Source organism: Athene noctua, chromosome 13 (assembly GCF_965140245.1).
Source record: "Athene noctua chromosome 13, bAthNoc1.hap1.1, whole genome shotgun sequence".
In the NCBI taxonomy this organism is placed as follows: domain Eukaryota; kingdom Metazoa; phylum Chordata; class Aves; order Strigiformes; family Strigidae; genus Athene; species Athene noctua.
In genome coordinates, this window is record NC_134049.1 from 22,944,005 (window position 1) to 22,959,769 (window position 15,765).

The 15,765-nt window shown below is 41.1% G+C and overlaps 1 protein-coding gene across 9 annotated transcripts in view; it reads left to right on the top strand.

The window, feature by feature from the left end:
• Positions 1 to 15,765, top strand: part of MYO9A (myosin IXA) — a 186,964-nt gene that overhangs the window by 110,059 nt on the left and 61,140 nt on the right. For all 9 annotated transcript variants that reach the window (XM_074917624.1, XM_074917623.1, XM_074917628.1 and 6 more), the window contains one exon: positions 9,474 to 9,608. In XM_074917624.1, coding sequence (XP_074773725.1) covers positions 9,474 to 9,608 — 135 coding nt within the window. The remainder of the gene's footprint in view (positions 1 to 9,473; positions 9,609 to 15,765) is intronic.

The following is a 15,765-nucleotide window of genomic DNA, read 5'->3' on the forward strand; positions in this document are numbered from 1 at the left end:
TGATGAAGTTGTTCCATAAAAATAATTAGAAAGTGGTGTCAGTAGGTACTGATATAGCACATCTATAATGAGCAGAAAAGCAAGCTTTGGGAAAAAAAGGTTGCAATGGGACGAGCAAAGCCAGCATAGTGCTGGACTATTTTCCCAAAGCACTGTTGGAAGGGATGACATGACATGACATTTCCTGCGATAGCAGGAGCTGGATGCCACAACCCAGAACATCCTCTCCAGAACATCTCGTGTATTCATCTGTGCTTGCTGTGCAGGGGGATGCTGACCCCAGAAAGCACGGGTGCACGGATGTGTCCATGCACGCACGGGCTTTCAGCTCACCACCTACCCTTGGCTTGCAAATTTTGGGCATGGGCCAGCAGCTGTGGGGTTTTTTTGGGGGTTGTACATCCAAGCTGAAGCTGCAGCTGCCAAAAGGAGGATTGTTTTGTTAAGCACTAACATTATGTTTGAATTATGCTGTAGGGTTGAAGTTGCAGAGGCTTGCAGTGTAGCTGGTCCTTTATTTAACTCCATAGAAATGCTTGCAGAGTGTAATTATAGACTGGAAATAAATACATGCATATAAAATTTGGTAATATGCTTTTCTGACAAGAAAGGTTGTTAAAGCAGGTAATATTCAGCATGTCTTCTGACTGCACATGATTCCTCTCCCTCTGTTTAATATTTTACCAAAAATGTTGTGTTCTCTCACGATTTTTTTTCTAAGTCATCAAAAGTTTTGTCTAGGCTGTCAGAAGAAAAAAACAACAAACCCGACACTGTAGGTATATTTGGTGAAACAGAAAATGTGGATTCATTTTGAGAAGGAAATGCATCTCAAATACTAATTAAATTTTTTTAAATGATCCAGTGATTTTTTTAAAATAGTATCTGTTCTGTAATATGTAAATACAAAATCAGACTAGGATACTATGGCTTGCTTAGCATGTCTGTAATAGCAAGGCACAACAGTAGGTGTTTATGGGCCATTAAACTTTGGTTCCCAACCTCAAATTGCAGCAGGTATGAGCCAGAACAGCCCAAATTCATGCTGTGTTCCAGCACTGCCGCTGCACATTAACCCTCTGCTTCCTCCAGCCAAGACTCCTGTGCGGCGTAACCACCTTCCCCTTGCCTGTCTCCCTATATCATTGAATTCCCAATTCCCAGTTTTCTGTCTCTTCGGGTTTTTTTTCCTCAAACTCGCACTGTGTAGCCATAAAATCCAGGTCAGGCAGTGTGCTGGGAGCAGTGTTGCCCTTGCGCAAGAGCAGATCCGCCTGCGCTGGCAAACGCCCAAGCCCTGGCGCTGCAGGAACGTGCAGGCTCGTACGGGCAGCGGAATCCAGCGAGTCACTCCGGGGCTGTACGTGGGCCAGGTTTTCTGAAACAGGAAGGTAGTGCACAAAACACCAAGAAATACCTACTTCTAGAGACAGAAATGTAATTAGGTTTATTTTCAGAGTCCTCTATGATCAGTGATTGATTTTCATAAGTCCCCAGAAATCATGAAAACATGAATCCTGCCTGGTTTCCGGGCAGAGAGGTTGAAGAGAGAGTTTATGTGCATTGCACAGGGCTGCAGAGAGCAGCTTTATTAAATATTGACTAGCTATTTTTCTCTCAAGTTGTTCTATAGCGTCACCTCCTCACCCCTTTTTTTAGCCCCCAACTTGGGTCCTTCCAGCACAGAGGGAGGAGAGGCACTTGCCTGGACCGGGCAGGCCTGGGAATAACTGCTCCTTTGCCCTCAAGGAATAGCGTCACTGCCAGCGAGCGGCCGAGGGCATCCTGGGCTCTGCGGCTGCCACTGAGACACCAACCACCAATTACCAGGCTTCTCTGCCCTGGAGGAACCAAGGTGATGCCAGTTAATTTGGCTTTTCCTACCACTTCACAATCCTCTTGAAATCCTTTTCATCTTGGGCTTGAAGAAACCCCAGATGAGGTTATAGGTTCTTCTTAATCTCCTGTATGTGGTCTTGAGGTTGGGCAACCCCAACGAGTAACTGGAAGGTGGACTGGGAGCAGGAGCAGCTCCAGACCTTGGGAAGTAGGTCCTTGCAGCAAAGCAAGATCTCAGCACTTGGATGACATCTACTTGCTGGCATCTACCAGCTCCCTCAAAAAAATCTCCTAAACACCCCGAGTCTCTGCTTTATGAAAAAAAAATACAGTCCTGCGCCTCACTGTGAAAGGTTACTGACTCCTGAGTTTGCAGTGGGTGGGTAATATGTGACTCACCCTGCAGCAAATGTCCTGGCTTAATCCCAGCCCATACTTACCACCAATATTCCTCTGACTTTTAAGATACATTTTGAAATAATTCTACAGGTTGTGAAGTTTCAGAAGGTTGTCAGATGGTGGATTTTTGTCAGAGGGACTTTTCATATGGCAGTAATGTTATGCAGAGGTAAAGTAAGACCCAAAACCATCTGAATTCAGAGTGTATATGGGAGGAGAACTGCTTCTGAAGTTGATGAGAAAAATGAATATGAAAGTATATCTCTTTGTGAGTGTAAATTTTGATTTCAGTGGTCATACACACTTGTCCTGTAAAAACACTCGTGGAGAGCTTGTAGCTTTTACAGAAATTGGCTTGACCAGAGCTGCCATTCACCTGGTTGGGGTGACTCAGGGTTTTGACGTGAAGGTTGGAGGTTGCAGAAGACAACAAATGCTTAGAGGTGCACATATGGCATGCACACAAAAGCCGGATTTGCTCTCCGATCCGCGTGCTGTTGAAACACGTGCAGCCACCTCTGCATCCAGCAAAGGCCTTTTCCTGGGGCTAAGCAGCATTGCCCCAGCCACCTAGGACAACCATGTAGACCAAAACTCATGCTCAACCAAACCAGTGGTGGAAATAATATTCATTGGTGCAGACAGTATTTGGTGAGGAGGCTATTTATAGCTAGTTTAGCCTATTTAATTGCTGGTGGGCTAGGTGATGTGGTGATAGGTGGGAAGAAAACCTAGATCCTAACAAAGTCCAAACCCCAGGAGAGCCTGGGACAATGGGAATGGAGACAATTTTCATATCCCAATATGTGTGTTTATTTGATGTTAGCAGTAAGGGTAAGATCAAAAGATGAAGCTGGGTAAAAAAAAATAAACACCCGGCTGTCGTTCTTCCACTGTTTTTCAAACAAGTATTTAGGAGATGTAAATCAGACCTTTGATATCCAAATTTAGTTAAATGTACAGTGAATTATTTTGGGAAAACACAGTGGGATTTGGCTTATCTTGCTTGCTGACAGGATTCGTAGCATATTATTTCTGAGCCGAGTTGTGAATAAGTTATTTGATACAGCTTGTTTTATGCTTGTAGCAGTGCTGCTGTGTATCTGTTTCACTCCGACTCAATTTTCCTTGGTCTTCTCTCTATCACTTTTAGCTTTTTTTATGATCTCATGATCCCCTACAAACTGTCTGAAATTTGACCTTTATTAATGAGGTTGGAGACTTTTTCTCCTCTTGAGAACTAGATTATTAAACCTCAGAGAGTCTATTATTTAATTCCCCTTCCATAAATTAGGTTAAGAATTTTTGGAAGTCCGTCTCCTTGCTTAAAATGATGATATAGCGTATATCGTGGTGGAACAAAGGCATTTCTTCCAAGGGTTGTTTTTTTAAGCTTTTTTCCTTTTGGTTCATGTGAAGTGTCTTAATTTCTTCCTAAATAACCCTGCTGTTTTTTTCAGATGAGGTGCTGTGTATGTATCAATGATGGTGAATGTGAATTTATGGCCATGAAGAAAAATTAATTAAAATGAATGGCCATGAAGAAAATTCATGGTTGAATTCATAAAGAATTCACGACCATGTAGAAAATTCGTTTAGATTTAATCATATAGTTAATACTTGGCTATCTGACCTGAAACAGAGGAAGAATTGCTGAACATGCAGCAGGTTTAATGCTCGTCTGTTCATTATTTTTAAGTCCCAACTTCCAAATTTGTAGCAAATCACTGCCTTTCACTTTATATAATTGGTCATCATATATATTATGGAGATGTAGTTTGGAATAGTCCTTTTAGATTTAGTGGTGATGGTTTTATGGCTTGGTTTGGGGCTTTTTTACAGTATTGGCTTTGGAATATTGTAAAATAATAAATTAAAAATTTTTAACAGGTAAAAAATTTAAAAATAACAACATTTTCCCCCCAAATTTTAAGCAAACCTATTTGTGATTGCCGAAATACGCCTCTGTGATAGAATGACATCACCAACATGCATTCAGGGTGACATAAATCAGCTCCAGTGCTCGCTATTTATTGGTGGTTTGGGAACTGGAGAGCACGTCATAGCTTCAAGACCGTTGTTTGCCAAAACCCTTAAAAGTCATGCTCGGTGTTTAAATGTTACGGCTGTGACATTTTTAGAAAAGCATGATGTCAGTTTTTATCATCTCAGCCAGAAAGTGCTTACTAACCCAGGGTTCACTCAAATTTTAAAAATCCTCGTAGATGTACACTTTTACTTACAGGAATTTCACTATAGATTTTATATACTCAGTAATACAGTTGTCTGCTACAGGCTTGTCAGTGCTGCATACCTGTTAATTTTAAATGTTAGTTTTTATAAAGGAACAACATGAACACATAAACTAGACTTGTCTAGTTGAGGTCTAAATTATATTATATCTTTGCATGGTTTCCTTATGGCACTCATTCAAAGTGTCAATTTGAAATGGAAGAATGAGATTTGTAAATGTGAAATTCTTTTGATTATTTTCTCTAAATATTGGACTGCAAAGTTAATCTTAAAAACAGCCAGGTTACATGTTTTTGTCAGGCAGTTTAACAAAATAATTTCATTCACACATATCTCAATGGAAATAAATTTTTTTTCACCTGAAATTAATGTATTGGTAGATTTGTGCTGCTTTATAATGGAAAAACTGATCTAACCCTTTCACGTAGGTATCAGGAGAGTTTTTTGGCCAGAAAGCAGAAAAATAAACATATATTCCCAATTTGTCATTTTAAAAAATTTTACCAACTTACACACATTGACCTCTTTCTTGGGGGGAATTCTGCAAAGCTGCCTCCTGCAGCAGAGGCCAAACGACCAGATTCACCACAGAGCTCTGCCCTAATTTCTCTGGTGTGAAACTGTGAAAAAAAACCCCCACATCTTAAAATTTGTGTTCTGGAGGTGTTTGGGAGTTATCCACATAACCAGTGATGTGAGAAAAATGCTGGTTTTCCCTCTGTAACAACCATGGCAGAATTAACCCTGCTCATCTTGTATGTGTGGTTTGATACCTGCAGTGATTTTGTTAAATACACATTATTTTTATTTTTAGTTCTGTGCATTTTACCTCTCTGAACTTGTTTAATTTTGGGTGTCAGCAAAAAAATTATACAACTTCAAAATATAATATTTTAATAAGATTCCTTTATAACTGAGCCTATTTTTTTCTATATATAACTCTTCTATTTTGCTGTATAAATGTATTTACACGCACATATTAGAATGTATTTTCTAGAAGTTTCAACGCAGTAAATGAACTAGCATTGAAAAAAGGGGAAGGTTTTTTTGTACTCTGCTATTTCATATTAAATTATGTTTGTGGGAGCTTGAAAACCTTTTTCAGTTTAAAGTGTTCACTTGTGGCAGGGTCTTAACTGTTTCCACAGAGCATCAGCATGGCACTTGTGAAAGCTGATGTCTGTAATTCCATAAGGATTCTGGAAGTGTGAGCATTTTATCTTCAAAGTCTTGTTTTTATGAAGTGCAATAGAGACTTTTATCTAGGGTCATTTTAGGGAGCTCTTGTGGATTGTAGGGAGAAGATGGCATGGCAGTGGAGTGGTTGGGGTTGGGATTTGCTTACACAAGGGCAATGCAAAAGGAGCATTGGTGTTGTGGATAAGAAAAAGTCACTTTGTCCTATTTCCATCATCACTTTTTCCAATGTATAATATAGATAAAATATGAGCTGCTAATTATACTAAGACTTTAAGAAGAATTCTTACTGAAATCTATTTAAAAAAAAAAAAATAAATTAAGATTTCTGCTTGTTAGGCTGTCATTTAATGAGTATATCTGTGAACAAAAGGGTTGCCATGTTCATTGGGACAAGCAGGAGAAGGATGCTTGACTTGGAAAGCAGCGAGTGAGAGCGGATCCCTCTGCCAGGCTCAGGCCTTGGTCCAGTGGCTTCCCAATTTCCATCTTCTGGTCAAACGGCTGTTTCTCATGGGCATTTTGCCGAGTGATGCAAACTCCTGGGAAACTAGCCAAGGACCTTCAGTAGTCATCCTTGTCATGGCGTGGCTGGGGGTGAGGGCAGAGAGTCTGACTGGCCCTGGAATAGGGAGAGAAGCCTGGACGAAGGATAAGGTAGCCAAAGATCTCTTGGGAAAATGGATTAGAGTCTTATTGTTGTGCTTATGTGCTTTTTTAATTGTGATTTCACTTATTCCAGTAGCCAAAGTCCAAAGCTTCATCTCACAAACTGAGTGGCTGCTCTGCCCACAGCAGCTGTGTCTGTTCCAGCCTTAGGTGTTTCCCTGGTCAGGAGCTGAGCACAGGAGTATTTTCCTCCTATGTTATGTGATCTGTTGAAGTGGACGAGCTGCAATAGAGGCTTGTGGATAGTCTGGTTTATATTTCTGGCAGTGGAGTTAGGATAGTCTTAGGAAGGTAGTCTTATGAAATCCAGAGTGCAGATAAGACCAAAAAAATTAAAACCAGTGTGCCTGGCAGCTCTCAGATTCTTCTGAGGTGGAGCAGAGGAGGTGTTTCTCCTCCTTGCTTGAGGTTTGGTTCATTTGACCAGTGCTAATGCTTTTACCTTTCTTAATATTTTTATTTAATTAATTGTCTCATATAAGTGAGAAGACTTTGGTTAGACCCCCAAGCATGGTCCACTAATGAACTGCTGGTGGAGCTCTCCATGCACGTGTCCTTCAGGGTCTTCACCCTATTTCTGATGACAACAGGCTTGCTAGGTGGACACACTCTTGAGTTGTATTTGTAACTAATTATTAATTACTTGCTTAACAGAACAGTCTTATACAGGTTTGGAAGTTGCAGCAGAAATTATACCTACTTAAGCTTGTTTTTCACCCAGGCTCCCTGTGTCAGTGAGGTTTATCTCCTGGCACATCCCCATGTCCCTCTTCCTCTGGGTTTACCAAATTCATCCAGTAGGCAGAGGGCTCAAGTTTTATGAAAACCAGTGCCTACATGAAGGAGAAAGGTCCACATTTCTACTTTCATTAAGGGAAGGAAGGATAGTCTGAGCCAGGGAGTGATGGGTTGCACTTGCTTGCAGGCCAACATACACATGGCCAGGGGTCCACTGCTGTCCCTTGCCTGGCTGGTAGTGGGGGAGCAGGCTTGGTTTGGGAGGAGAGAAGGGGCCAGGAGGTTGCAAAGCAAGCTGTGAATTCACAGCAGTGTTGACCTTGTTTTGCCAACATAGAAAACGTGATGCACCCATGTCTTGATGAGTGTCTCAAGAGGTCATTGTTAGAGGAGAGACCAAACAGGCTTTGGCTCTTCAGTTTGGAGAAAAGCCTGGGGTGGGATACAGTTCAGGTTCACTGAATCATCAGAGTGCTTGAAAAAAGGCATTTTAGGACTGTAACTCACCAAATCCTGTGATATATGTTATGGGGTCTGAATTTAGTAAAAGAAAACACTTCTCTGTTGTGAACTTCTAAAAGTTGGCCTGAGAGGCTGTGAGGGATCACACTGTCAGTGGGTTAAAGGAAAAAAAGGCTGTGTACCTCTTTACCCATGAACTAGAGGGAGCACAGAGGTGCCATCTCCCTCATCCCAAAATTGCGGGTGCTGGTAGAATAGGGTGATGAACCACAGAAGAGCCATGCTGACATACCCAGGTGTTGCAGAAGAAAAGTCAGAGATCACTCAGATCTGAGTTTGCAGTTAGTTTGTTGTCTTCTAACCAGTATGCCACTTAGGTATGTAAAATATTTCATAAATACAGATGGATTAGCGGTCAATACTCCACTATTTACTACACTTAAAGTTAGTATGGGTTGCAAAGATTATCGCTTAAGCTTACTATATGTATCTTGAATGTTACATGTATGCAAAAAATGTCACTTACCCAGCCATTGATGCCTGGTGTCAAGTGAGGGATCTCTCAGCCTCAAGGAATAACCTTGAGAGGTGTCCCTAGTCAAGGGGAGATCACCGCCATGCAGGCAGGTGCCGTGGAGGGAAAGCTCAACGGACCCTGACCGCTGCAGATGTTTATAGTGTAAAGCGGTTGATTTGTAGGCAGATTTGCTATTGTGTTAATGCAGTTTTGGCCATTTATCAGCCCAGTCTCCAGCCAAACCGTTTTTTGGGGGATTTAGTGCTGACTTTTCACTGATAGCCTCACACAATAGGATTAACTTTGGTTAAACCTACTTGCTGAGCATCTGCCTGGACCAAACGGGAGGATTGCATCCATCATACCAGGATATGTCCCGCTGCCGTGGTTGGAGATGCTGGGCTGGGAGGAGTGTTGAGCTGCTCCTGTAGAGCATTTCTTGTGTCCTGGTGGCAGAGGCTGGGATGGCTGTGCCAGAGTGCGGGGCCCTGGGACAGTATCCATGGGAAGTGAGGCTTGGTTCCCTTCCCTGGCCAGAGACCTTCGTTCAAAGCAAGCAGTAGCCAAGTCTTCAAAGGGTGCAGAAGGCAGGGAAAGCACACTCCTGGGTCGTTAGGTTAGAGAAGGAGCTTTTGTTTTATTTGCCTAACAGCTCTGTTGCCAAAGATTTTAACTATGAAGGAACCTGACTCAGGGGGTGGACCTGAGCCCGCTTTTTCAGCAGCATTACTCTTTTTGTGTCACGGATCTAAAGTGACCCAACATCTCCAAAAATCAGTCCATCCGGGTTACGCTTCTTAGTGGGAGACATTCATCTGATCCGTCTGATATGCAAGGTGGATATTTTATATTTGATACTATTTTACTTCTGACCGGACTTATTTTCCTTCATTGCAATGGATTATTTCCATGCAAATCCCCTGCAGGTGTTTCTTCAGGAGACTTGCAGCTGGAGCATGTTTGCTTAGACATCCTGTATTCACCTTGTAGGCATGTTTCTGTAGGCTGTCTACACGGCGTAAGCTTTATTTTCCCAAACCTATCCCTGGTTTACCCCTCAAAGGATAAATACTGTGTTAGATCCAATAGAATAACTTGGAACTGCGTTCAGGTTTCTTCAAAGATGGTAATTTGTCTATAAATTTTTAAAAAACCCAACTCTAAAAGGACTTTTCTCTTTGAAAAAGGCTATTTTTCCAGATATCTGAAGTTACATGTTGTCTCTCTGATGTAGGTGAAGTCTTCCAGATGGCATAATCTCAATAATTTCAGTAAAAATTAAAAGTCCTGCTATTAAGTATATTTAATTCTGTTTGTATGCTTTTGATTATGTACTGAGTAAAAAAAAAAATTACTTTTTGTGATTTTATTCTAATCCTCATTCTAACTTTCCTTGCAGACTTTATCCATTGGAGTACTTGATATTTTTGGGTTTGAAGACTATGAAAATAATAGTTTTGAACAATTCTGCATTAACTTCGCCAATGAGCGCTTGCAGCACTACTTTAACCAACACATCTTTAAACTTGAACAGGTAGGTCTGGAATTATTTACTCACTGATGCCAGTAGGTGTTGACATGAGTTTGTGGCACTGATAAAGTTCTTAAATTGTCCCTTTAATTCTTTTATGTTAAGGAGTGTACACTGAATTATTCAAATTTAATTTCTAATTTACCATATGACTTACTGCTACCTGTGAAATAAAATCAAGCCAGAGATTTGCTGATTTTAAATAAACATTTTGGGATACAAGTATACTCAAACATCATGAAGACCTTAACCATCACTCTTTTGTCTCTTTGGTATATGCTCAGAGGGCTCATCCATGAGCAATTTCTTTCTTGCCTTTGCCTGGGCTTCTTGTTGTGTCATTAATATCACATAAAAGTTTTTTTTTGGCATCTGATAAAAATGCCACCCCTATCTTCCGGTGGTTTTTTGCTTTCCAGTGTTAATTTGTGTGGAGGGAGGGGAAATGTTACTCTCATACACGTTCTGCAAGGTCAGACTTGAGGTCCTTATGACCTTCAATAGCCATGGCGGTTTAGGAAAGGTTGAACTTTAAGCTTTGCTTTAGGTTTTCTAAGACTGGGTGTTGCTTTCCAGCCTCAAATTAATGTGCTGTAAGAGAGATAACAAAAATACAGGCCATAATTTAGCAGGTAACATACATGACAAGATGGCATAGCCTATTAATTAGGATGGGAGGAGGCTTCTCCAAACACAATTTGTTATTTAATAACAAGTAGGACAAGAAAAGTGCTAAAGTACATGTTGTTTCATGAATGCACAACATATAATTGGGCTGTATAATACCGTAAATATGTTATAGACCTTCAACTTGACTTTTTTTTTAATGCCAGTCTGCATGCCCTCCCTTTGAGTGAAATTCTTCTCTGGGTGAGGTCAAAGGAAATCCTCCTTATCATTAGTTTCGGTAGAGCTAGCATGTGATGAGCTGTGCTCTGCAGCCTGAGTCCAGCTGAGATCAAAGAATTAAACCAGCCCTTCCCAGAAACCCTGAGACAGTTTCATTTTGGGCTTCCACAGTGTTATAAGAGATCTGAAAAGTCAGAAAGAGAAGTCTCCTTGAATATGAGGATGGTCAAAAATAAGCATTATAGACCTGAGTGGACCATTTGGGGGATGTTTGCTCTAGAGTTCGATGCTTCTTTGGTAGCTATTTTTTGGTGAAGAAGGTGCAGCAAAGCTGCTCAAACACATTTTATTTCAGTTATTTAACTGATCTTTGTATGCCAATGTACCCTACTCAAAAAATGCTCTAAGAAGTTAGTGGGAAAACTTGTCTGTGTTTCTAAGAGTGGGTCTGTTTTACCATTATCTGCCATTAAAAGGCAAACTAAAAAACTATTGCAAAGCCAGTATAGCTATATTTTCCTATAAGGGTAACTGATACCCTTCCTAGAAAAGACCCGGGGAGGGAGGACCCTACCTGAAAGCTGGAGAGAGGTGATACCTTGGTGAGGTGGGATTTCAGGGGACATGGGTTTCGGCAGCCTCGCCAACTTCTCAGGAGTGAGCTGAGATGCTGTCATGCATGAGGGAATTCTGCTGCTCGGGCTAGGATTTCTTATCAGGTCAGTGTTCCTCCCTGAGCCCAGGGTATATGCAGACCTCCTGATTGCAGCAATCTGTAATTCTCCTTGGACCAGCTTATAACCAGTGACCTAATTAGCTTTCTTCTATAAATCTGTCAAGCACATGAAGTCATTAGAGTCAGTATTTGCTGAATGGATGAGAGGAGCAGTTGTGGAGGTATCTGATTGCAAAGGGCTTGTTCCAGTTCTTAATGCCGGAGCACGTCATCTATCTAGGGCTGAAGCACTGCGAGTTCTGCTGATGGAAAATACCGTCATCTCTATATAGTTTGCTTTTTATAAATATAAATAACTGTACATCTGCGTGAGTGCTAATTCTTGGGTGAATTATCTGTATGGTTTCATCATTTTCTTTTCCTCTTGGAATTATGTGCTGCATGTGGAGGAGTGGATTTGATGGAAAGAAAACTTGATGATACATATTCAGATCTTGGGTCTTCCGAATATCATTCCTTCCTGGCTGGCCACAAGGATACCCTGCCTTTTTAATGATAATTGCCAGTCTACAGGTGAAGAGTAGGTAGTTAATACTGTGTTTCAAGACATCAAGATAGTTATATTACTTTGAATTGTGAATTTATCAGAGATATTTGTGGGTTTATGAGGGTTTGTTTGATGTCTTGATAGCTGAAAAACAAGTGGGGTTATTGATGATGGGTACTTGAAGTTGGAGGGGTCCTTCTTTGCATCCAGGGAAAGGCTTGTATCTCCAAAGCTCACAGGAGGCTGAAGACAGATTGCTGAGATATTTGGTCACTTCTGCTAAATGAAATTTAAGTATTTGCTAAGGATTTTTCTTAAAATCATAATAGAATTTGTGTGCAAGGGTGGTATTTAACCATGATGTAATTGTTGCTGTGGCATACTGCTGATGTTATGGAAACCAAAATACCTACAACGAAGTCATCCAACAGAGGCGTGGGATTATTTTAATCATTCCTTTCTCTTTTTTTCTTTGGTGAAATCTAATACAATGAGCCTTGCAAATCTGTTTTTAAACCTTCTGTCTGAAGACAATGCTATTTCCAGTGGTTTGCAAACAACCGACTGAGGCATCTTGGGGCAGTCTGGCTTCAGCCTGATGCCTCCTATAAATACAGCTGCTGTTGTGCTGCGTACCAAGAGTCTGCACAGGTCTTTGCAATAGCAGCCTCCTCTCGTTAAGCCAACCATGAGAATAAGCATAATGCATTTCTGCCCTCTGTAGTAAAATAGGAGGAAAAGGCAAAAAATGGTAAATGTTAGAATACTGTCTTGGATAAAGACAGTTATTGATATTTCTTTACCACTTTCTTTTTAAAAAGTCTATTCTGGATCGTTAAGGAAGCCTTAGTGATGATTCATGATATGTGGGAATATGCTTTAGCAGATGATGGAAGAGTACAGGAAAGACAAACCCTAACCAGGTGGTAAAGCCCAGGCTTATAAGTCCTGGTCTATATGTATAGGCAAACTCTTGGATTTGGACTGATAACGATCTATTTATTAATCTAAAAAGTTTGCTATTGCAGGAAACATAACTTAAATACAGCCTGCCCTGTCACGCAGCAAGAATGGTTTTCTTCTCCCGGTGTGTCTCACGGGTTTATGGCATGGGGGTTGGGTGAGGGGCTGCAGCTCGTGGCTGCAACTGCTGCAGTGCTTGCTCTGGGTAGCAGGGGGATGGAGTGTCCCTCACCAGGCTCCACGCAACGTGCAGATGTGTTTAGGCCTTCCAGACAGCATGGTTTCATTCCTTCCTCAGGCTGGTGACTTCAGGCGAGATGTGCCCATAGCTCTTGATCTCCTTAGGCGCTATCAGGGCATCACACCTCAGCGGCTCCCTGTTCCCCGGCAGCTGCTCCATCCCCGTGGCCTCCTTCAGTGGCCTCCTCTGCAGAGCAGATAAGCCCAGAGCTGCCGTGATGTCAGATAACACCCAGGTGCATCTGGGAGAGGAAAATAGCATTTTTGTATTGCAACTTGCCTTTTTGTTTGTTTGTTTTTAGGACATTGCACAAAATAATTCCTGTGTATGAAGATGTTTGGAAGTCACCAGTAACATAGCACACATGATAGGAGTTTCCTCCAAGTTTCCAGATCTTTGACAGTTTGAGGGCCAAAAATACAAGTTTTTATTTCTTGATGTATCCTATTCTCCGAATGCTGTCATCTTTGACCTCGCCAATCTTCCCCAATCCCTGCTCAGGCTCATCCGATACTCAGCTTTTCAGTCACCCCCACCCTACCCACCTTTCCCTGTTTCAGCTGATACATTGCAAAGGTAGAGAAGTCATTCTGTAGCTTTCCCTCCCACAGCCATTGCTGTTTTAAGTTCTTTTCAACCCCATTTTCTACCTTTTGTTACCCACCAAACCTCGATTTCAAAGACATCCTTTTATTGTTTAAAAAAAATGATGAGTAACTGAGGTTGAGACTGGAAGAAAGAATATATTATTTGAAATTACAATCAATTGGCATGAGCTCAGGGGTTGAGCAAAGTCTGTTTTCTGGTGGGGTCCCTGGTGAGCTTGATGTCCCAGCTGCCAATCCTCGGCCTTCTCAGATAGAAAAGCTTAATTTCATAAAGGTAACACATCCTGTGAAATGTTTGCTGAGCCATGTAAAGCTCCATAAGTATTTGGGGAGGTCTGTAGGTTTTACTGGTCCTGCGTAATAGGTAGAGAAATCTGGCAGTCCGAACTAAATCATGAACATTATAATAATCTGTTTATTGCAGTGGGAGTGAATTAATTAAAAAAAGCATTAATTTGTTCCAGGATGCAGTGATAGGTGTCTGTGAAATGGCTGCTATGCCTGCGATATTTTAAAGCATCTTGGATATGCAGGGTTTCTCAGGCCATGCTGCTCTGTCTTCCAGCAGCCTTCCATGTCGTTTAGAGAAAAAAATATACAAAAATTTAAATAAATTTAAAATAAATTATGAAAAAGAGTCTTTCTCCTACTGCTTGGGGCACTACTTCTCTTCTTTCCAGTAAGGGTCTTTTTTGTATCTCATCACTCTGGTTAGGTGTAAATGCCTCTTCATTGCCTCTGAAGACAAAAGCCCAACCATCAGAAGTCAGTTGTTGGGGACTGGGAGGCTCAGTTCAAATTTCTGTTTTCATTGGAGATGGGAGAGCAGATGCCCTCTGAAAAATGCTGCCGTCAGCTGTGTGCCATATGACACATGGAGAAATAACAAGCTGCACAAGTTATTGATTTATTATTTGGCAATACGCCATCATATGTAACTCACATTTGGGGAAAAAAAAAGAAGGATTGAAATAAAACACAACTCCGGTCATAATCAGTTCCCCAAAGCATTGGCTTGGGTCCCTCCCCTCCTGGGGTGCGTCATGGCCAGGGCTGGGTCCAGAGGGGCTTCTTTTCCTTGTTCCTGGATTTTTCCGGATAATGAATGTTCATAATATATAGGTATAATAAAAAATTCCATGATACATTATTTCATAGATTATATCATAATATAATATGTATATATACAGTAATATCATAGAGTAGTTTGAGTTGGAAGGGACCTTAAAGAACCATTTAGTTCCAACCTCTCCTGCCATATATAATATATGAACCCCCACAAGTAGCATTCTTAACTCTGTGTAACAGCATCCTAGGTAGAGAAATTAGAAAATTAGAAAATGTGCTTAAAATATCACTAGAAAATACTCTAGAAACCATCCATTTGTGTAAAAGATGCAGTGATTTTCTATATCTTTTCTACGTTAAAATTAGGTATTTGAAAGAAGCAGGTTTGGGTTGCTTTTTTGATTGTTTGATTGATTCTCTGACCTTTAATTTAAGCTCAGTGCAGAGAAGTACTGTATCTGTGAAGCCCAGAGTTTGTGAAAATATCATAATTTTGGTTGACAGCATATAAAACTCTTGAGATAAATGCATTGAGAGCTCCTGATTGCAGGTTGGGTAATGTGTAATTTTAAAGTTCAAGCTCGTATTTTGCCTAGAAGAAAGATTAAAAAGCAGAATTGATTTTGGAGATGGACAACAGAAAGTCCATGCTTTTTTTTTTAAATAAAAAAAAAATTAAAACAAACACAGTTGCGCTAGAGAAGAACTATTTGGGTAAAAAGCTAGTGAGATTATCAGGCAGGTTCAACGTGGTTATCACCACTTTATACTACACATGGCTTTTGGTCAGCGGGTTCCATACAGTCCTTTCCTTAATGAAGTGTGGAGTTGGAGGTGGTTTGTGCTGCAGGTGATCTGAAGAGGGTTTGGTGTTCCTGGGTGTGTTGGAAACAGCTGTCATGAAGGAGGACTGTGACGGTCACGGTCCCTCTGCTTGTCACCTACATGGGACAGTCTTGCAACAGTGACTTAGGAATGTGTGCTGCTTTAGAAATTAAGTCTCTTGCAGCAAGCAAAAGCAAAGGTTATATTGATTAAGAGTTTATCTCAGTGATGCCCCTATGTCTTTTCCTTCACTGATGTTTTTTGTGAGCCAGACAGCTAAGGTGAACGTCACCAGGCATCCTGCAGCATCCACGCACATCCTGGGGCTCTGCTTGCAGCAGTGCTGTGTCCTCCCCAAACTGACTCAGTTCCTCCACTCAAAT